Raw genomic sequence first — 22,419 nt, forward strand, 5'->3', positions numbered from 1 at the left:
CACAACTACTAACCTAAATTTTGGAATGATGTCATGTAGAAGGAAGATTGAGTCCTGGCTGTCAATTTTATCATCCTTTCTACATGATCGAATATTCTCCAATACCCAGAAATAAAGCAGTGACTGTCAGGGAACTTTAGTGGGAAAACAAATTATGTCTTTGGGAACCACAGCTACATTTGATACTGATTTTTATATTCAGTAAAATGTGGAAATCTTTATATGTTATACTGCAAAAGCATCTATCCTGATATCCGAAGTCTATTTATAAAATCATGCTCAGAACTGAAGTTGATCCTGATTTATGTGAAACAAAATCATCACAAAAAAGTTAGCTGCAAAAGGCCTTTAATTAATCCCTTTGTCCTGAAAAACTGAATAATGACCAGGGATAAGGCTATTTTAAAAATATCAGTTCCTGCTAAGCACAAATCCTCTTAGTAATACTGTAATTGCAGTCAAATGCCAAACGGTAAAGGCAAACTTTAAAAAAGGATTTACCCATCCTGTCTTCTCCAAGCAGGCAGGAGTCTAAAATATTGACAGAGCTTCAGAAGGCAAGCGACCAGGGCAAATGGGAGCAAGGGAGAGGACTCCCTGAGGACAATATTCTAATAAGAGTTTCAGCACAATCTGGTGAGTCCTCTTATCTGCTCAACTTTTCTATACAGTGAAAAATGTTTAACTCAAAAATAAGTGTGTTTCAGATGTATAAAACAAATTATGGTTACCAAGAGGGTAGATGGGCAATAAACTGGGACATTGGGATTGACATATACACACTATAGCACAGGGAACTCTACTCAATACTCTATAATGACCTATATGGGAAAAGAATCTAAAAAGGAGTGGATACATGAATATGTATAACTGATTCATTTTGCTATACAGCAGAAACTAATACAACACTGTAAATCAACTATACTCCAAAAAATTAATTATAAATAAATGTGCTTACAAAACTCTCTGGTGGCCCAGTTGTGAGGACTTGGAGCTTCTGCTGCCAAGGGCCTAGGATCAATCCCTAGTCAGGGAACTAAGATCCCACAAGCCCTGCTGTGCGGCCAAATAAATAAATGTGCTTAGAAAGTTTAATTTTCTTCCAATTTTCATGCAACAGTAATAGAGCACCACTAGAAATTAGAGTACACAAGCCTAAAGGTAGAAAATTTTGAAAGACTTAAGAACATCTTATCATTTGCTTATACTAATATTTAGAGAGTACAACTAAGTTCTAGAATTCACAACATTTTTTTACACACTTTTTTTCCTATTTATGGAAATACTCTCAACTATGTAAATATCTTATTTATAAATACGGAAGAGTAGAAGAAAGTCAAAAGTTTAATCCTAAAACTAACTTCTGAATGAGCAAGGCTTATCTATGACACAGAACATTTTCTGGGCAAATATTACATTTGAGAATTAAAAGTTTAAAGCCTAAAATCTTAATATGTCCCTGTGTTTCCTTTCCTGCTCCTAACTTTTTCTCCAGTCACTTTCTGACTTCTCTGATCCTTTTCAATTTCTGTTTATCATGGTTTTTTTCCCCCCTTAATTTTTCCCAATTCATTAAAAAAATTTTCTCCTTTTACAGGTAAACATGCTATCCACATTCCATGTCTTCCTTTCCTTTTACTACAGTCAATTTCCAATTCTGTGCTTTTGTTTTCATCTCCCTTTTATTTAAAAGGAAAATTAGCACATAAGGTTGAATCTTTTTAACTCCAATTTTAGTAGGCTCCTGTCAGCTTAAGATAGTCTCTTTCAGGGGATGAACACCAGTCAACACCTAGACTACCAGCACTCTCCAGGAACCTGAACCTGGAGTGAATGTAAATCAAAGGTGGAAAATAAGAACATTCTTATCTATACACAAAGGGCAGAAGACTTGAGAAAAATACCCTGGGTAATTTTTAAAGAACTGTACGCGTATTAATTACAATCATCCAAGTCCAAGGAGCTGGAAGGGAGAGGTCGGCAAAAAGGAAACATGTAGAAAAAGATTTTAAATTCACTGAGAAAGTATGCTTAACCCATTGACCTAGTTTCAAACAAAAACCTGCTAATCTTGTGCTTTCACTCCAAGGGGCAAGTGAGCTGATTGTTGACTTAAGTAATTTCAAGTTTATAGCTATATAAGTCCTGTTAATATATGAAGGGGATTTTAAACTTTTTCAAAAACAACTCAAGCTTATTAGAAATTCTAATCAAAGTTCACACTTGAAATCCAGGTTATTATCTTTTAAAAATATTTTTACTGTCAAATACAGCACTGCTGTTTCTTTTAAAACTGTGAGGGTTAGAAGGAAATTTATTTTTCCTCTAGATTTGTCTGATTGTAGCTTAACTCATTAGAAGTAATTACTTTTTTTGAATTTTTGGGCAAACTGTGCTAACACTAGAGTTATTAGTTTGGTTTCTGGACAGAAATTTTGGATTGGTCAAGTCCGGATTAATCAAAACATGTGCCTAAATGAAAGAATTCTGAAGGGTGCATACCACCTACACTTTTTATAGATGTGTCCTTGCTAAAAGCAAATGGAATAAAGTAGAATTAATCTATATTATCTATCAAGGCAATTGTTGTGCCTCAATTAACCAGAATATCACACTACCCAAACATGACACATTAATGTCACTTATGTGTCATAGTCCATTGTTAATGCTATATAAACCAACTATGCTGAGAGGGAAATATTTGGAAGATTATCAGTGCTTTGTGAAGACCAGTTCTGAGAGCTACCATGTTCTTAGGAAGGTATTATAAGGGTCTAAGTAAGGTAAACTTGTAATACTTAAATTCTATCAGTTTCAAGGTGAGTCCAGGACACCTGCCTTATCCCCATTTCACAGTGTAGCTTTTAAAGGCACACATTCTGCTCCTTAAGTAAAAAGACATTTTTTAAAAAGTGTTAGCATTTCTAAGCATAAAATTTCACTCTGATCCTAGGATTAATATTCACTAATAATGAATTTATCTTTTAATGGACTATCAAAATTATCTCAAGCCTGTAAATATCCTTATAACAACAAATTTTATCAAATGTAGATATGATTTGTTAAATCCAAATACAGTCTCAGTGAAGAATTAACATCTTTTCTCATTAAAACATTAGTTTTGCTCTTCAAAGGTTTATATAAACTCAATTTGGGGGGATATGGTGAATTACATTTAACAGATCAGAGGGAAAAAGCACATTAGGTATCTGAATATCATAAACTAGATTATAAAACAAAATATTTGAAATAAAGCAGAATTCATCTATATAACCTGATTCCTTCTAAAATATTTTTTCTGAAAAATCTTAAGATTTTATGATTATGATTAATACAATTTCTAAGGACATCATTGGTATGCTAAATCTTACTTTATGCATATTTATGATATGGAAGATAAATCAATATATGGGTATTTTAATGACTAACGTAACAAATTTTCTAAAAAGATCTCTTCTGTACAAAACAGTACATATGCCTTTTGCCAAATACATGTTAACTTCATAAAATGTTTTTGATAAACCAATAATTGTTTCTTAAAAACTAAAAGACCAAAGAGAACAAAGTTTAAAACTATTTAAATCTTCATATCACTGAAATTCAGAATGACAAATGTTAGGCCTAATCTCTGTCAACAGATGCAATGACCATTAGAGTTGGTAAAAATATATGCCACAGACATTTACATTACGTAAAAACTGAAATTGATGTCTAGTATTAAAACTGGGAATCCACTATAGATAAAACGAATCATAAGAACTCCTTAACAACTGTATCAAAAGGACAAGATCCTTAAATTTATTTTCAGCTTTCCTGATTATACAGTAAAAACTCCAGAATTGCGCTTTCATATCTTATTCCCATATCTTATACTTTTTTCAGTGCCATTAAAATTTTAAGGCTATGTTTCATTCATGCAAACATGTTAGGATTTTCACAACTCTGTACCAACTTTTAAGCCACCCAAGCAGGGCCACAGGGGTAACTACATGCTTTCTGCACCACAGAATCCTTTCCTCTCCCTACTCCAGTAGCTTGAACTGAGAAGCAAGCAGACCTGGGTTCCAGCCTGGACAGTGCCGCCTATTCTGGGATAAGACTCCCAGACCATTCTGAGCCTGTTTTCCTAGCTACAAAACAGAGAGAACCTATTGACTTTGCCTTTGTGTAGAGCACTCGGTGCATGGCCTGGCATGTATGTGTAAGGTGTTCAGATTAGGAGAATCACTGCCTTGAAGGAACTTGGTGTGGAAATCTCGAAGTCTTGGTCTTCTGGGTGAAGATCCTATCCCAGAGTATTCAGTATAGAAGTTTAAGACAGTTTGTTTTCAGCTAGGGAGAAATTCTAGTAGAGGACTAGGGGAAAAGAATAAACCTAAAGACTCTGGCAGATCTACAGGGCATGATCCAGGTCCCTGGAATCAGTGGGGGCTCTTCCTCCGGGAGAGGCAGAATGACCCCTTACAAAGCCACTGCTCAGGTCTGAGTTACTACCCAAGGAAGAATTAAAATCTCTCAAGATTCCTTCACCAAGTTCTGTTCAATCACTTTTGAATTGTCCTGAGGCCAGGGGAAGGATTCAGACAAAGAGATGCTATTCTCAAGTTATCTGCATCAGCCACTCCATAGAATAATTAGATAAGGTAAGTTATCTGTTAATTGAACACTAAACCTAACAGAACATTTCTAAAGGCTAGAACTCCAGGAGAGGGGTTAAATATGTGAGAAAGGCTGTTTAATGTATGCACCTTTAGAGTTCCTAAAGCACAATTTAACTCCTTGAACTTCTAGAGCAGGTTGGTGCAACAGAAGATAATCTGAGCCACAAATGTGAGCCAGAGATATAATTTTTATACTTTCTATCAGCCATATTTTAAGAAATAAAAAGGTAAAATTGACCTTAATAATGTATTTTGTTTAATCCAATATATCCAAAATATCATTTCAACATATAATCAATATAATAGTCATGAGATAATTTATATCTTTTGTCATCTTTTAATCTTTGAAATCTCAAATGAGATATGTCACATTTCAAGTATTCAAAAGCCACAAGCAGTGACTGTACTGAACAGAGCAGTTCTAGAGTTATAAATATACAACTTTTTTAAGTAAGAAAGAATAATCTTTTAATTTTGACACTTTAGCTAGTTTCAGTTTCTATAAATTGAATGGAAGAGTTCCAAATTTTTTAAAGGGAGGGGAACTTTATGAATGTAAAAGAAACCTAACACAGAATAGTGTGAATGAAGTCCTTGACGATTTGGGGCTACTTAGCCTCCTAATACAAAAAAGAATGGTAAATTCTAAGTTTGATCAGAGGTGCTAAGCAGTTTTCCAAGACTTTCTCTAGCATTACAACCATATTTTCCTGTAACTGTTCCTGAAAATACAGGATGCTAGATGTTAGATGTGTTAATAGGAAATATAAGGAAGAGAGCAACTAAGTTAACACCAACACAAGGAAATCTGATAAATTCAGAATGTGGGGACACACTAAGAAAATTGCTAATTTGATTTTTCTCAAAAAAAAAAAAGTGGGGGACTGTTTTAGATTAAGAAAGATTAAAAAGACATGATAACTAAAAGCAATGCATAAACCATGACTGGATTCTAGGGCATCTGGGGGACAACTCTGAATATTAACTAGCTATTAGTTGATACTAGGGTCTTACTGTTAATTTTCCTGGGTGGAATGTATTGAACTTGAGTAGGAAAACATCCTTATTCTTAGAAGAGTTATGTTAATAAGTATTAAGAGACAAGATGTTGTATTTTTGACTTATTCTCCAAGATTCAGCAAAAGAAAATCTATATAGAGAAAATATGCTAAAATGTTAACAGTTCTTGAATCTAGGTGATAGTTACTTAGCTATTCATTATACTATTCTTTCAACTTTTTCTATGTTTGAGTATCCTCATCATAAACAAGAAAAAGAAGGCACCATTCCAGATTAAGAGAGAGACATCATAATTAATGTGCTATATGAACCTTGATTAAATCTTCAAAAAACAGCTTAAAAAGACATCTTGGAGATAACTGAGAATAACAAAATAAACTGGGATATTACATATTAAGGAAAGACTGTTAATTTCAATAATGGTATTATGGTTGTGTAGAATTACCTCTCTCTTGCAACTCAGCACTAAAAAATCATTTACTGCTATCAATTATCCATCATAATGTCTTACAAGAGGGAAGATTTTATTTTATTTTCTATTTCACGAGCACCTCCATCTAAACTGAAGCTGGGGAGGGCAAGGTTGTTTGCTTTAGTAGTGGGAAAGCATCTACATCTAACATGTAAAGACAAAACAGGATTCCCTAGGAAAAGAAGGCAATAAAAACAATAAGGAAAAAAATCAAAACAGCAGAGAAAAATGATTTGCACTGCTGACATGGGGCTGATTATCACTGAACAAAAAGTAATTAAAAAGTGTATTCTTTAGTTTCAATTATGTCTGCCATATCAGTACATTCTGAGAATAAAGATAAAATCCCACAAAACTGAGTTATCTATTGAAAGTATAAGTTAACGATATTTCACACCATTTCAGAGGGGGAAAAAGACACATCCCAGGCGGCTAAGTGTTGTTTGAAGGCACAAATTTGCTTATTTTTCAAATGGTAATAAACAACCCTTCTTTGCAAATATTGTATTTTTATCACCAGGTCTGGTAACTAAAACTGAGGAACTACCTAACATGAAGGGTGTCAACCAAAGATTTAAGTACGCTTTCTAGAAAGAAGAAAAGATGCAAGAGGTAAACGGAGCCCCAGAGGTAACTATGTGATTAGAAACCAATTAAGTTAAGCAATTACCGAAAATGCTTTCTCTCCTTTGGGCAAGAAAGGATCACAACTGAGACTGGTAAAAAATGAAAAATGCTTACATGCAAAAAGGCCAAGGCTGTTTTGGAGAAAGACAATTTTAAGATAACAGAACTATTACATGGGGAAAGGTACACAGGAATGTTTGATCAATGTAGATAGAAGATTTATAGTCTTATTTGCTTTGAAATGCCAAAAACAACCATTTTGGACAAATATATGTTTTCATGGTTAAATGTAGTTAGTATTCACAGTGCGGGTCGGGGGGTGGCAGGGAATGGACAAAGAGGGGGATGCAGAACTAGGTAAGAGAAGGGAAGAAAATCACCACCAAGGCCTACTGCTTTTCAAGATCTATTTTATGTTCTTCCTTACTACATTTTAGAGGAATAAGAGGTTGTGTTAATGTTTAACATTCAGAACTATAAAACTCCTCTCGACTCTAATTTCAGCATGTATCACTTAAATTAATTTTTAAAAAGAGAGCTAGACTGACCCAGTTCAGATTTAATTACTCTGTGAAAAGAATGAGAAGCTAAAGCAAACTTACAATCTTTTAGATTAAATAATTATACTTCAACTTTAAAAGTACCTTCTAAGTGAAACTACTCTACCACCTACCTGGTCCATCTTTTACCCACAAAATGTGTTTTTAAAAAACCTAAATACACAAGCTGCAACAAATTAGACTTTTTATGTGTAACTATTCTTAAAAACTATTTAAGTATTCTTAAAACTATTTAACTATTTAACTTAAAACTATTTAACTATTCTTAAAAACTATTTGGCTCAAACCAAGCCTGGGAATCTTATCTCTAAAGACATAGTGTTTTATTAGCTAAATGATGAGTTTTGTCTATTTCTTTCAAATGCACCAACCTTTTCAAAAACACTGGATGGGGTCATCAGACAAAATCTGATGTTCTGAATGATGGTATCGGTATGTCTCCAGCGTCTTCTATCATGCCGCAGCCAAGACTGCACAGCCTCGTACAGCTCTATTTCTGGGAATCTGCTCAGATGATCATTATCCAAGTAAGACATGAGCTTCTCAAAGCTCAGGTAAGACAGGAAGTCAGGCCTGGACATGAGTGGTACAAAGTTGTCTAGCAGAAAAGTATCCAACTTCTCCCTGACTCCTTCGATGTTTACACCAAAATCATCTAAGAGTCTCATAATTTCTGCACAATTTTCTAAGCAGATTTTTGCTAACAGGAAAGAACAGCAGAACTTCACCACCTCTATAAGTTGAACATACATGGCAGCCTGAAGAATCTCGTGAACTGTGCTCATACTCAGTTCTATAGTTCCATAGTACATAAACTGAAGGACGTGGCTGAAGCCTGTAGCAGTTAGACCTTTTAAGTGAATTTTGTTCTGATCTCGCTCCCTCATGTCTGCAGTAAACATAATTCTGAAGTAATCACTCTGGGTAGCCAAGAGTGCTTTATGGGCCTGGAACTGATGGTCTTCAATAACCAGAGTGACATCAAGAAGCAACCCCTCCTCATACAGTGCTCTGAACCCAGCAGAGACACTGGTGTCATGGATGGAGGAACAGAATCCTTCCATGTCCCCTGCCATGGATCACCTGGAAAAAAAGTAATCAAAGAAAACTGTGTTAATCATTTCCATGCATTCTAAAGACATTATTAACTTAGAACTTAAACAATTTTTAAAATTATCTCAATTCTACTGTGTTAAGTCTCACATATACAAACCCTTTGGGAGAAGACAACTTAAAGATTTGCAGGTTAATATTTTTGGCTTCCCTACCTGGTGAAAAAAATCTATTAAATATCTATTCAACAATAGTAATTAACTTACAAATATATGCCTATCATAGTGACTTTACACTGTTTACCAAATATATTTAAACATGTCCTCAAATCATCAACCAAAAAGAATTTCTTATCCAAATGCTAAATCATGAGACAAAAAAGAAATTAAACCAAAAAGTATACTGTTGACCTTGAAACTTAGCCAAACTTAAACTGACCTTGAAACTTACCCAAAGGAAATAATCAGATAGATATGTCAACTTGTACACACAAAGGTTTTTCTTTCTAGCCCCATTTATGATTTTAAAAACTGTAAAGTATTCAAAAGTCCAACAACAGAAACAAGTATGGTGCAGTCCTATAATGGATTACTGTAATAACTAAAAACGATGGCAGCAATATACCTAATTCTGACAAAAACATTTACTATGTATTGTTATGTGAAAAAAAGGCAGGTAACTACAGTATGCTCAGTATATTTTCAAAAACTAAATACACACACACACACACACATATATATATATATGTTTAGATGAGAAACAGTCTGGAGGAATATATACCAAAATTATGTCCCTGGGGTAGTGGGATTTCAGGAAATTTTGAGTATACTTACTTACCTCATTAACTTTATTTTAAAAAACAGTGAGCTTATATATTTAAAACATAAATATACAATTTTAAAGGAAATTAAACTGCATTTTTGCATATCAGAGAAATGAAAGCAAAATAGTGGAATTAGATCTCTTAAGCAGAATAATTCAGTCTATCAGATGTCTTATGAAGCTAAGTAATTTTCTTCTTTTCACACAACACCCCCCCCAGGCCAACTATCGGTCCTCTGCTCAACTCTCACCCTCACATACCTCTGAGCTTCCTCCCCAATGACACATCCTTATCCACGAATTCCCTCCCAACCCTTTCCACTGTGCCCTGTGGAACCCTGCTTCAGTGTAAACAAACTCCCCTACAGCGTCATGCTGGTCACAGAAAGTTTTCTCTGCAGTCTGATTTAAAAACAAAACAAATACCCTCTTCTATGTTCTTAGAACAAAATGCTCTTCTATAGCTTACAACCTACCTCCTGAGCCTTCTCTTGGCTTTCTACTGTCCTTTTTCTAAAATATGGCTTTTCTCTTAGTTAAAATCCACCTTCTATTGCTCCCTGTTATTTATCACATACACATATCCTGATCTCTCTTCCCTCCACATTTGCTGATGACTGTGTTACTTGGCTAAGACTCATTTTCTCCACCTCTTCAATGTTCACCTAAGATCGCTCACCCAAAAACTGAGAGGTGAAGTTCCCTGATCACCTAAACTCTTGTCACCTCCCTTCTTACTCCATTTTAAAATCTTATGCTCAAATCTGCTAGGCCTCACCACAATCAGGAACTGATCCACACCTGAAATCTTGTCAACTTCCCACTCTCTGGCTTAATATTCTCCTCCCCTTTCATTTGGTCTGTCACCTCCAAACTTTACCTGTCCTTCTCCAGCTTAGATCTTCTGGTATCAGACCCCAACTCCCAACCTCTTTCCTTACCCTGGTTGGGTGTTTGGGTGGGCCATGAGCCCTCCAGTGAAGCAGCTGGAAACACAGTCATTGCTGGCACCTGCTCCATCCTCTTCTTCAGATAGACCATCGCTGCCAGCCTCACCACTCATCACAGATGCCTTCCCCTTTGTTAACTAAAAGAGCACCTCTGTGTGCCAGGCACTATTAGATATAAAGGTGTGTGCCATTCAGGAATCCCCTCTGCACCCTGGGTTTGGCAGAGCCTTCAGCTGCCGAGAGTAAAAACAGTGCTTTCACAGACATACTTACTAACAGGCACTGTCTCTCCACTCTTTGGGCAAGCTATCACTCGATTTGACTACTTTGTTTGACACTCTATTTTAACTCCCTGACATATTAACCCATTTATTCAGTAGTTATCCCAGTCTGGGATTATCTCCAAGAAAATAAAAACCCTTTGTTAATAAATAAGAAAAAATTCTGAAAGGATAATAAACTAAAATGCTAAAAAAAAAACCCGGTTATCTTGGACAGGAGACTATCCGGCAAGTGTTTTTTTTTCTTTTGGCTGATCTGTGTTTTGCTAATCTATCTTCAATAAAAGCATCTTACTGCTTTCAAAAAGCTCATTTTAAAAAATCTACAAAATCCTCTGTCAAATGCAGTGGTTACATCACAGTCCCTTGTTTCGCAGGATCTTTCTGCAGCATGACCTACTCCCTTGGCTCATCACTCTCTCAGTTTCAGGCCTCTATTTTCCTAGTTCTCTTCCTATTTGGGGGCTGCTTATTTCTCAATCTCCTTCCTGGACTTACTTTTCTTGAGCTATCCCTTAAACATGGGTGTTCCCCAGGATTCTAGTCTTGCACCTTTTATCTTTTCATCTAAACACTGTATTTCCCTCAAAGATCTCATCTAAACCCATGGTTTCTACTAACATTTACCTTTACCAATGCCTTGACCACCACTGTCCCAATCGCTATCCTTACACTAGTACTACATAGCACATCTCCTGTTAGATACCTCTGGGTGCACCACAGGGATCTCAAAATCATGTCTAGACAGAATCCTAATTCTCTCCTCTCCCCAGTCAGTTCTTTCTTTTGTATTCCCTTCTTATCAAGAGGATTCTAGGTGCCTCTTTCTCCCCATTTGTCCCTAACTTAAACCTGTAAGTCTTATTAATTATACCACATGCTCACTTACGTTAACCTACTTAAGACAGTAAAGTATGCACAAGATACTTTACATCAAAATTTTTATTAGTAATCCATTAATCCAAAAGCTATATACTTTCATTTTGGAAAGGGAGAACACAAGAGAGCTGTCTATAATTTGGAAAATCGATATAAAATATTTTAGACACTGTAATCAATGCTTGGCAGAACTACTTTACTAACACATTCAAGATTAAAGCAAGCTATCAGATTTTATTTCTTGAATTATTTTAAAGGCAAATTTAACGAACTTAGAGTTTTCCAAGTCGATATAAAGCACATATATACAAATGCATACTGTGAACAAAAGAACGTCATTCACCGTGGTATCTGAATAATTAAACATTCTGGTTAGTAGAGTGCTGTCAACATCACACTAATTAGCAGTTTTCAAAATAATTTGAATAAAAAATATAACAAATTAAACTGGATGAAAATTTCAGTATTTCACTATCTTTCTCAGGATCATTAAGGACACCAACTATCACTCTGACTCATCAAGATTTATTGGTCACTTTTAATGTAGATTTAATAATGGAAGGCTGAACACCAGCATTCACATACTTGAGATGAAACTGCTTTGTGTCATTATCTGTTATTTTGACAGTGCCTAAAATACCCTGTATTTCACTTCTTGTCAAAGTAACTCTCTCTATTCAACAGGTATCACTATGTGATAAAGTCTCAAACAGCTAATATTCACCTTTCTGACAAAGAGTCTATCTAAAGGAAAGTTTTTAAAGGAGACACTATGCTTTCTCAAAAAAAAGTAACCTAGCTTCCAGATACTTAATATGGTGTAAACATCATAGCACAAAGGAGGTGGGAGGGAATTGGTAAGCTGTGAGGCAAAAGATCCTTTCGGTCTTTAGACGTAAGGGCAGCACCTGCTGTCCTCTAAGCACCCAGCCCACAGAGGGGGGTTCCTAGCACACAGGCTTCCATGGACACACTAACAGTATATCAGATATAATCAGATGGGGCTGGGAAATATGAATTAAGATGAGTGCTCCTGTGTCAAGAATCTAGAAAGAAGAGAGAGAAAAAGAAACAGACGTGCACTGTGTATGACTGGAACTAGAACATGTCGAAGAGTAGCTTCTGCTCAGTTGTGGGCACCAACTTTTGCCTGTCATGTGGGCTGAGTATCAGAGAATGCCAGTCAACTGAGAAAAAAGAGGAAAGCCAAGACAGAAGAAAGGGAGTGCTCCTTAACGCCTTCATTTTCCCAGTCCCTAGGCCCAGCTCCACTCCTGCCAGTGGGTGCTGAGAGAAATCCTTACATGCTCAGCATAAATCCCCCCACACTCGCCTTTACTACCTCAGGTGGGTTTTTCCTACCTATAACCAAGGTTCCTAACTAAGACAGTTTTAAAATAGAAATAGCTATACTTTGAGTAAGTTACTCAAACTTTCTTGGCCTTATCTCCACATCTACAAAAGCATTAAACATGATTTCTAAAGATTTTTAGTCATAAAACTTTCATTTATTTTACTTTTATATGATTTTACAGATGTGTAAAGCACTTATAAAGATATGCAAAGTAAATAAACTATAGCTATGTTTTAGGTCTTAGCAATGCACTTCTGAAGTTTATCTGATCTAAAGTTCTTCTACTAATTTGTAATAGCTTGGAAATTTGCAGTCACTCTTTCTACATGAAAAAGCTTTGTGCATCTATCAGTGTGACAGCTTTAGGGAAGGAGCAATATCTTACACTTTTACGGGAAGCATGTATATCGATACTCAGTATCAATGTTAACTGCTCAACATGATACAGTCTCTAAACAGTAGCGAGTATAGGTCTGGAGTCAGATGTCTGTGTTTGAATCCTGGTTGTACCTCTTATTAGCTCTGTGACCTTGGAGCAAGCTACTTAGCCTCTCTGTGTTCTAAATGTCCTCATCTGTAAAAAGGGGACACTAATATTAACAGAGCCTATCTCATTAGGCTGCTGTGAGAAATAAATGAGTTAATACACATGACAACATAGAACAGCATATGGTCCTTAAGTATACCATAGCTTTAGGGCCTATTATTACGCCCCTTCACATACAGTTACTGGAATGAATAAAATAACCCTGACCCTTTAACAGTCCAGTTAATGTGGAGAAACCCTTCTTAGCAACAGCACTTCAAATCCAGCTTATTTTCTTAGTAAAGTCTCTCAGGACTCAAGCCAACTCTGACTTGATAGATGAAGATATAATATCCACAGGTAATATTTTTCTTCAAGGTCATATAACTAGTTTGAAACAGAGTTAAGGCTAGAACCTGATTTGCAAAACATACAAAATAGTGTGGCTAGAAAAGAGCAAAATCTTTGAAATCAGAGCACTTATTAGTACTTACCATCAGTGTGTCTGGGAGAAATCTAACTTCCTGACCTCAGTTTCCATCCATATATTAGGAACAATCATCATCTATTATTATTGAGTTGGGGTGATGATCAAATAAATTAAGGTAAGTTAAATGTCTAGCCCAGAGGGAAGCACCCCACCAGAGGTCAATCAATGCTGCCTTCCCTGTCTAACTCTTACCTAATGTCCTTATCACCCACACAACCACAGGAACTTAACACCCTTCAAACTCCCCTCTACAGACCCCACACCACCCTAAGGTTTACCACAATGCAAATTTATAAGAGATCAGGAAATGTATTGGTAGTCAAAACACTGGACCTTGTTTGCAATGGCATTGTTTTCCATTTTTTCTCTTCACACAAGCACAATTTTCTAGCTTTTCTGCCCCAACAAGAGTAACTACTCTTTGTATCTGTGCTGTTCAATATGAAAGCCACTACCTATGGGGTTTTTGAACATTGGAAATATGGTTAGATCAAATTGAGATGTGCGTTAAGTGTAAAATGAACACCCGATTTTGAAGACTTAGTACAAAAAAAAGGAAAATATCTCATTATACAAATTTTTAATAGTGACTACATGTTGGAATATTTTGGATATACTGAGTTAAATAAAACATTACAATTAATCTCACCTGTTTTCTACTTTTTAAAACTGTGGCTATGAGAAAATTGTAAATTACATATGTGGCTTGCATTACATTCTATTGGACAGCATGGATCTGTAACATAAATGTTTAAGGCATCAAACAACCAAACTTACAAATGAACACGTGAAACAAAACCACCTTGTTCACAATCCATACCCTGGAAGCTATAAAGAAAAAAAAAAGGCTTAAATTAAAATAAAACAAAAATAACACACAAAAAACACATATAAGCAAATAACAAGAAAAAGTGTAAGAAGAATACAAAAAGGAAAACACAAAATTTATATAGATAATTATAGAAATTTAAGGAATAAATTAGTAATTGTAAGAACTAATCATTGTAAAAGTAAACAAAATCAAATAATTCTGCAAAATCAGTGAGGTTTGGAGAAAAAAAAATCTGTTAAGGAGCTTTGAGAAAAGTTATTTACTAACAAAATGCTCAGTGTACAAAAATCATGTATCCTCACTCTTGAAAACAGGTAAGTCAGATTAAGAGAAATCATGGGTTTATAAACCTGCATACCCCTGGCCTTCTACACTTCTGTATTCTACATTTGGCCTTCAGAATTCCAAACAGTAGGTTTTTTTCAAAAGGGGAACCAACTTAAACTAAATGACAAGGCATACTTATATTATCAGGAAAGAAACACTGGAGTTTGTCCCCTTCCATAAACTTGGCACTGACTAAAGAAAAAATAAAGCCTCACATTCTCTGTGCATGAGAATGAGTGGTATAGTATTTCTCAAAGTGTGGTCCAGGGGCTTCAGTCCCCGAAGAGGACTTTGTGAGATCAAAAAAATTTTCATAATAATTTAAAAAGTGATTTTTCTTGTTTACTTTCAAAGTGATTTTTCTTGTTTACTTTCATTCTCTCAGTGTTTTCCAGAGACTACATGTGATAAGAAATGATAAGAAGCCATTGTCTTTTATTAAGCCAGACATTAAAGAGACTTGCAAAAATGTAAAACTATGCTATTCTTCTAAGCTTTTTGTTGTTTGGGAAGTAGTTATTTTTCATTTAAAAAATGCTATTTAGGAACTTCCCTGGTGGTCCAGTAGTTGAGACTCTGAGCTCCCAATGCTGGGGGCTCAGGAACTAAGATCCCATAGGCCCTGGTGAGGCCAGAAAAAAAAATTTAGAATTAACAAGTAATGGGATTTTAAATTCACTTAAGGTATTTTTCAAACTTCCCAGTTTTAATTTCTACAATGCTCAATATAAATAGATACAACCCACATAAACAAAAGCTCTTTGAGATTCCAATAAATTTTAAGAATATAATGACGTTCTAAGACCAAAAAGTTAAGTACCACTGACTGTACAAGAGATAAATGACAATATACACACACATACACAAAGCAACCTCTTCCTACCTCTGCTCTGAAAGACCATTACTGCTATTTATACCACAGAAATTTCTAACAGTTCAAACTCTCCAGTGACGAGTAAAGAAAGTCTGGTGAGGGTAAAACTAGACAGGAACTCAAAGGCAAAGAAATTAAATGCTTCCTTTTCAGCTAGAAGGCTGTCATTCTGATTGGAAGGCAAAATTCCAGGCAAGTAGAGATGTTTCAAAATTAACCTCCATGTTTATGCCATAAGCAATAATTTAATGCTTTCACACTATCTCCACAGCTGCTTGAAAATTCATACAAATCCCTAATTTATTCAATACCAAAGCTAGATTCTCAGAGGTTGATATGCATATCTTCAGTGAAAATTTGAAATTATTTCATATTACCTTCATCCTCAAACTGTTAGCCTACCAATGTTAAACCCTACGTAGAAAATGCCATACTTGCATACTAAAAAGAAAATGCAAGGCTTACTACAGATAAAAACAGAATTAATTTCTGAGTCATAAAATTCCTCACAATTTCTTTAATCTATAAAGTAAAAATCTTTTATTTAACAACCTCAAAGTGACCAACTTAATCTAAAAGGAAAGAAAAATTCAAAAACAGACCAACTTTATTAGCTCTATTCGCAGCCCTTTTACCCTGAGATATACTGCTCAAACTGAGAAACAATTAAGTCTAATATTAGAGAAAAGGCTGCATAAGTTAACTAATTTGTTTACTACTGGAAATTCTTTCTTGTCCATCAAAATGTTTTTATAAGTCAGTACCAAACTGCCAATGACTATTTAACTAAGCTTTTAGGAAGGCTCTGGGTCCTCCAGCCTCCCAGTTGGCATCTGTTATCTAAATTACTTCATTTTTCAGGTATGTTTAGCATTTAGTCATCCTATAATAAAAAGAACCCTTATGAGAAAAAAAAACCCACTCCTGTTTCAATGCTATTTTTTCATCAGAAGATTTTAGTTTAATGCTCCTCTGCTTATTCCTCACAAGTAAAAGTAGTCCAAGAGTGATGTCATGGAAAACAGCTTCCCTAGCCTTTAGAGATTGGATCCAGTGAGAATTCTAGGAAAAGCCTCTACTGGGGAATACAACCCCGAATCTTCTAAGTTACTTTCTAACATGAAATCATCAATACTATAATGTTAACATCTTAGTTTTACACAAGAAGTAAACAACTGAACCTTCTGGAAGGTCTTGATGTTATGATACGGATTTCCTGTAAATCTTTTAAGTGATGCAGAATCATTAACTAAATTCAATGATCTTATCAGAGACAAAGAATAAATCTTCTATTCGTTTTTATCTGCTTCAATGATTCAGCCAGATGAATTATAAAGGGCTTATATTAAAAACAGAAAGCCTGTGGAAATATCTTGCCTTTTCTAGTTTCTTTATTCCAAAGCTAAAATTTTTAATTCTGAAAAGGCCTCCCACTTTCGGACCAGCAGCAGTATGTATGTATATGTACATGTGTGTATATATACACACACAAACACATACCCATGGCAAAGATGAACTATGAGAGTTTCTCCAGTGACTCCTAGAACAGCAATAATAAATAATAATTATCTCCTAATTCCTGCCCCTTGTTCACCCTGTCCCAGACACACTAGTCTCTTTGCTGCTTCTTGAAAACCAGTCAACACACCCACCTTAAAGCCCCTAAATTTGCCGTTCCCTCTGACTGGATCGCTAATCCCAACATACATGGCTCCCTTTAGGTCTTTACTCCAGTGTTTTATCTTGGTGAGGCAACCCCTGCCCCGCAACCTCTCTCTAAAAGAGAAAACCACCCACCCACCCTATGCAACAGAAAATCTTCTTTTTTTCTTTTCTGTTTTATTTGTCTCCACAGTATACTAAATGAGATACAGGCTATATTCCTTACTCAGTTTATTTTTCTGTTGTTTCTTTTCTTTTTTTTTGTTTTGTATTCACTGTTGTATTCCCAGAACCTTTCTAGGAATGCTGCTTGGCACATAATAAGTGCTTAATAAATACTTATAGGATGAATAGATAAGTTTAACTCTCAGAACCCTCCATGTTCTGTAACCATCCCTGATTTAGAGATGAGAAAAATCAAAACACACAGGGGTTAAGTAACTTGCCCAAGGCTATGATTCCTAATAAGATGGGGCCAGTCTGACTTCAGAGCCTTGGAGTTTAACCACTATCCTGCAATCTTTCACCAATAACTGCCTTTCATGTCTCTTCAGTTTAAAAAAAAAAACAAAAAACACATGAGGACTTCCCCGGAGGCACACTGGTTAAGACTCCCCGCTTCCAATGCAGGGGGTGCAGGTTCGATCCCTGGTCTGAGAACTAGGATTCCACATGCAGTGTGGTATGGCCAAAATTTTTTTTTAATTAGGGGAAAAAAAAGTCCACATGGACTGAAAGTGAAAGTCTCTCCGTCGCATCCAACTCTTTGCAACCCCATGGACTGAATTTCCCAGGCCAGAATACTGGAGTGGGTAGCCTTTCCCTTCTCCAGAAGATCTTCCAAACCCAGGGACCATACCCAAGTCTTCCGCATTGCAGGCGGATTCTTTACCAGCTGAGCCACAATGGAAGCCCAAGAATACTGGAATGGGTAGCCTATCCCTTCTCCAGCGGATCTTCCCCACCCAGGAATCGAACCGGGGGCTCCTGCATTGCAGGCGGATTCTTTACCAACTGAGCTACCAGGGAAGCCCACATGGACTACACCATACCAATTCAAAGGAGATATATTCTAATAATTTAATCCAACCCCTCCTAAACTACAGATTCATTCTCCTCACAGTTAATGGTTTTCACTCTCAAAACATTTAAAATAGGAAAAGGCAAATTTGACAACTGACGTGCCACATAATTTGAGGAGCCAAGGGCAAAATGAAAATGGGGGACCCCTCGTTCAAAAGCTGGAAAAAAGTGTCATTAAAGGTACTAAAGTATTAAAAAAAAAAAGGTACTGAAGTATAAAGCTTTCTCCTTTCTTCTGAGGTCTCTCTCTATATATCATGGTATTCTTTTAATTTGCTGTTTAATGCATTCTAAGTAAAGATAAATCAGAAATTTACATTATCATGAATTTTACTGTTCACCTTTATATTGTACAGTATCAGTTTTACGCACTGATTATTAAACCAAATTTGGGGTTCTTCTGGACACCCATGAAGCCACACCAGTCCCAGTTCCAAAATTTTACCCCCAGGTAACCCAGATCAAGGCAAAAAGATGGCCAAACTTTGAAAGTCCCAATAAAGCAATGGTTTGCCAAAATTTTATCTTCAGGACAAGCAGTAAGTCCAACGTATAAAAGCTAGCACCTTAAAGTAGGCTCTTCCTTTTGCTAATTTAATCCTGCCGCCTTATATTATTCTGCCCTTTTTAAAAAAACAAAAGCATATTCAGAAAGACAATCGGCATTGGATTATAAATTTAATAAAACATTTCAGGAAAAAAACTCAGAAAACCCATTTATTGGCTAAAACTATATATTTTAGAAAGCTTCTCTTTCACTTTTTATGACCCATTTTTAAAAGCCAGACCATATATTTTTAATGTGCCAAATAAGAATGATCCCATACTGTTACACATATATATTATAAATTCTGATAAAAAATTCCGATTTTCAACCCACAAGTATTTAAGGCTTATGTATTTCATTATCCCCCCCAAGCTGATCAGCAATAAAAAGTGCAAATTAACATCCCTTACCATAGAAAAACTGGTTCCAAGCACCAACTAAGTGTGGTGATGATTAAAAAGAGAATTAAATTACATAAAAACTATATTAAGTGTCAAAAAGCTGAGATTCTCTATACATTTCTAGATCTATTAGTTACAGAAATCCGAATGCATGTATGAGCTCTCCAAAAACAATTTTCAAATTAGTAGAAATATTCAGGCATCTTGTTTCCTAGATATGAAAAACAGGCAATAAAAATTAAGGTATATCTCTTAACAGCATTTTCCAAATGACAATTTTATCAAGATATTATTCTTGAAAAATGTAAATCCGAAAAACAGAAACGACTCAACAAATGCAAGGTGTTTAATATTCCGCGTAAGCAAAAGGCCATAAGCGGCCTAGAAAAATGAAAAGCAAAGCACCTCAGAAACGTTAAATTTGAATTAAAGAATACCGTTATTTAAATAAGCAGTTAGCATTTCGGAGAAGAAGGCCAAGCAACGTGACTATATCTAATCGATTCAGAGCAGTGCTTTACTAATTTCCGTCCTTATCGCTTATAATATAGGGAAAAAAGAGGCAGCAACAGTTAGCCACTACAACATTCACCACTCTGGCAAAGGTTACTTTAAAAATTGCCTTGCATTTTTACAACACTTTACAGCTACGGATTATTTTCACATATATGACCTCATACAGTCCTCACTACCCTGTGATGTGGCTATTACCGACTCGATTTCATAGATAAGAAACCGAGGTTCGGTAAGCGATTTTCTCAGAGTCACCTAGTCGAACCCAGACCTTCTGATTCCGCGTTTTACGCCTCGCATTTCGCATAGTTCTATTTCAGGCAAAAATAGCATTTTTAAAGGGAAGGAGCGGGATAGGGAGAAAATAATCATGGTACCTGCAGCTGTGTGCTGCAAAAAATGGCTGAATTATGCTTCTTCCTTTTTTTTTTTCCTCTTTGGGAAAAAAATTAGATTTCAAACAATCTAAGTAAACTCAAAGACAAATTAGATCTCGGCGTCAACCAAATGTGCGACTGGGGTCAGTGCAAAGGGGCTACCGAATCCGAGCCTAGCGCGGAGCCGCGGACGAAGCCCGGGCTCCCGCAGGCCGGAGGGCCAGGGGCGGCTACGCACCTCGGGGGTCTGTCCAGCCTCTAGTGGACGGCAGTCTGCATCAGGAAGAAGCGGGCCAATGGGCCGGACGGTGGGCGGTCGGGCGCCGGGACGGCACTCGGCAGGCTCCTCGAACGTCTACAAGAAGCCGCTCCCGGGCCGAGCCGGGGCGCTCTGGCGGGGGGCGAGACTGCGCGCCTGCGGCCCCCACGAAACCAGTCCTGGGAAAGAAGACAGCACTGAGGAGAGATTCGAGACAGTCGGGCGAGGCGGAGCGGCGTCGGGGCCGGGGCCGGCCTTGCCAACGCCAGGGGCTTCGCAGCGCCCGGCGGGGTTCGGCGGGAGGGCCGACGCGGGGCCTCAGGCGGAGAGAGGGGCTGGGGGGCCGCGGGCAGCAGGAGAAGCACCGGCGGTGAAGACGTCGACGACGGCGTCTCCGGGCTTCTGCCCCAGAGCGCGCGGAGCCTCAGGATCACCCACGCCGGGGGTGGAGGAAGGCGGGAAAGGGGCGGGAAAGGGGCGGAGCTTGCGGGGCCACGAGCCAGGGGCCGCTCCGGGCCGCGCGCCCCCTGCGGGCCGCGGGAGCCGCCCGGGGCCCGCCCAGGGAGGCGGGGCCCGTCGGCAGGGGGCCCGGTGCGCCGTCGTACAACGCGGAAGCCTGCCACGCGGGTAGGGCGGTCGAAGGGTGGGAAGCCGAGAGTTGGAACGCAGGCCCGGGAGGCACCCTCGGCCCCCGCCGGCGCCTCGAGGGGGCCCGCGCGCGGGCAGCGGCCTGGAGGGTGTTTACCTTCCCCCTGGTCGAGCGCCAATGCCGCCATCTTTCAGCCAGCGCGCGTCACTTCCGGCGCCGCGGGAGCGGGAGCGGGTGTGGGAGCGGGATGGGGGCTGGGCTGTCCCACGCCCGCGGGGCCCCACGTTCTGCCCGCCACGCCAGCGGGCCTCACGGAGGGACTAAAGCGGTCGGCGCTGCGGCCGTGGGCCCGGCCCAACGCGGCTTCCCGTGCGGCTTCGCCGTCGGGGCTGGGAACTCTCGGCAGTGCTGGTCCCCTCGCCGCGGTCCCACTTCACTTGCAAGAGCGGTGGGCTCGAGCCACTGTGGTGCGCCCACCCTCCACAAGTTGAGGGTTAGGAAACCCGGAAAATGTCTTTTTTGCATCTGGCACACGGTGGGGGTGGGGGACTCAGGGACGATATGGAGGGTGCTTTGCGGTATCTACCTGTGTTATAAACGTGACTACATCTGCGCCAAATGACATCATTGTTTTAAAGGCAACTTGCGGCGGACTGTTGCGTCATAGTTCCACTTGGCTAGTTGCACAACAGTTACACGGTTCAGAAGTACATTTCCCAGAGGTGAGAAAATTCATAGAAGCCTGCATGTCTGCACCACACAGAAATGCCGGATCTAAAAATGCTGTTCCGTTTCTATTTGCGTCAAAATAGATGGCAAGAACGAACATTCAGAGAGCAGTGATTTTAAGGGTTGTTGTGCGTTTCTGACAAATCGGCTCTAGAGGTGTAGCTCGTGCTTTTTACATACCGTCTTCTCTTGATTTAATAATTTAAAACTGCATTACAGGACTGTCTTGTAAATTTATTGTTGTGAAATCTCCATATGGGAAAAGTGTAGATGACAGAAAAACACAGTTGGAAGCCAGTGGACAGTTAACCTTAAGTCATCCATTGCCCATTTCTGATCCTAAACAGAAATTTCTCTTACCCCCACCCCCGCCGCCATTTTCTCTTCAGACCAATAAATATCCTGAAGAAGTCACAGTGAGATGTATGGCTGAAAGCGATCATTAATCTCTTTCTAGCAAACTTGAATATGTCATGTTTCCCAAGAGGCCAGATATAGCACACGGTGTACCATTTTGCTGAAGTAGTCTAC

General features: G+C 38.0%; 2 protein-coding genes across 6 annotated transcripts in view; one reads left to right on the top strand and one right to left on the bottom strand.

Annotated features, from left to right (window-relative positions):
* KLHL15 (kelch like family member 15) overlaps positions 1–21,371 on the bottom strand; it is a 34,010-nt gene extending 12,639 nt beyond the window's left edge. The window contains exons 1-3 of one of the 3 annotated variants that reach the window (XM_027963624.3): positions 21,316–21,371; positions 20,550–20,749; positions 7,712–8,423 (exon numbers count right to left, since the gene is read on the bottom strand). In XM_027963624.3, the coding sequence (XP_027819425.1) occupies positions 7,712–8,416 (705 nt within the window). In that variant the 5' untranslated portion in view covers positions 8,417–8,423; positions 20,550–20,749; positions 21,316–21,371. Of the gene's footprint in view, positions 1–7,711; positions 8,424–14,472; positions 14,524–17,228; positions 20,493–20,549; positions 20,975–21,315 lie in introns of those variants that run through there. The other 2 variants (XM_042241881.2, XM_060408119.1) reach the window with 2 other exon arrangements.
* The window catches only part of EIF2S3 (eukaryotic translation initiation factor 2 subunit gamma), a 43,225-nt gene continuing 41,932 nt past the window's right edge, over positions 21,127–22,419 (top strand). For all 3 annotated transcript variants that reach the window (XR_009598878.1, XR_009598880.1, XR_009598879.1), the window contains exon 1: positions 21,127–21,197. The gene's annotated coding sequence lies outside the window, so the exon portion shown is untranslated. The remainder of the gene's footprint in view (positions 21,198–22,419) is intronic.

This window comes from Ovis aries, chromosome X (assembly GCF_016772045.2).
Source record: "Ovis aries strain OAR_USU_Benz2616 breed Rambouillet chromosome X, ARS-UI_Ramb_v3.0, whole genome shotgun sequence".
NCBI classification, from domain to species: domain Eukaryota; kingdom Metazoa; phylum Chordata; class Mammalia; order Artiodactyla; family Bovidae; genus Ovis; species Ovis aries.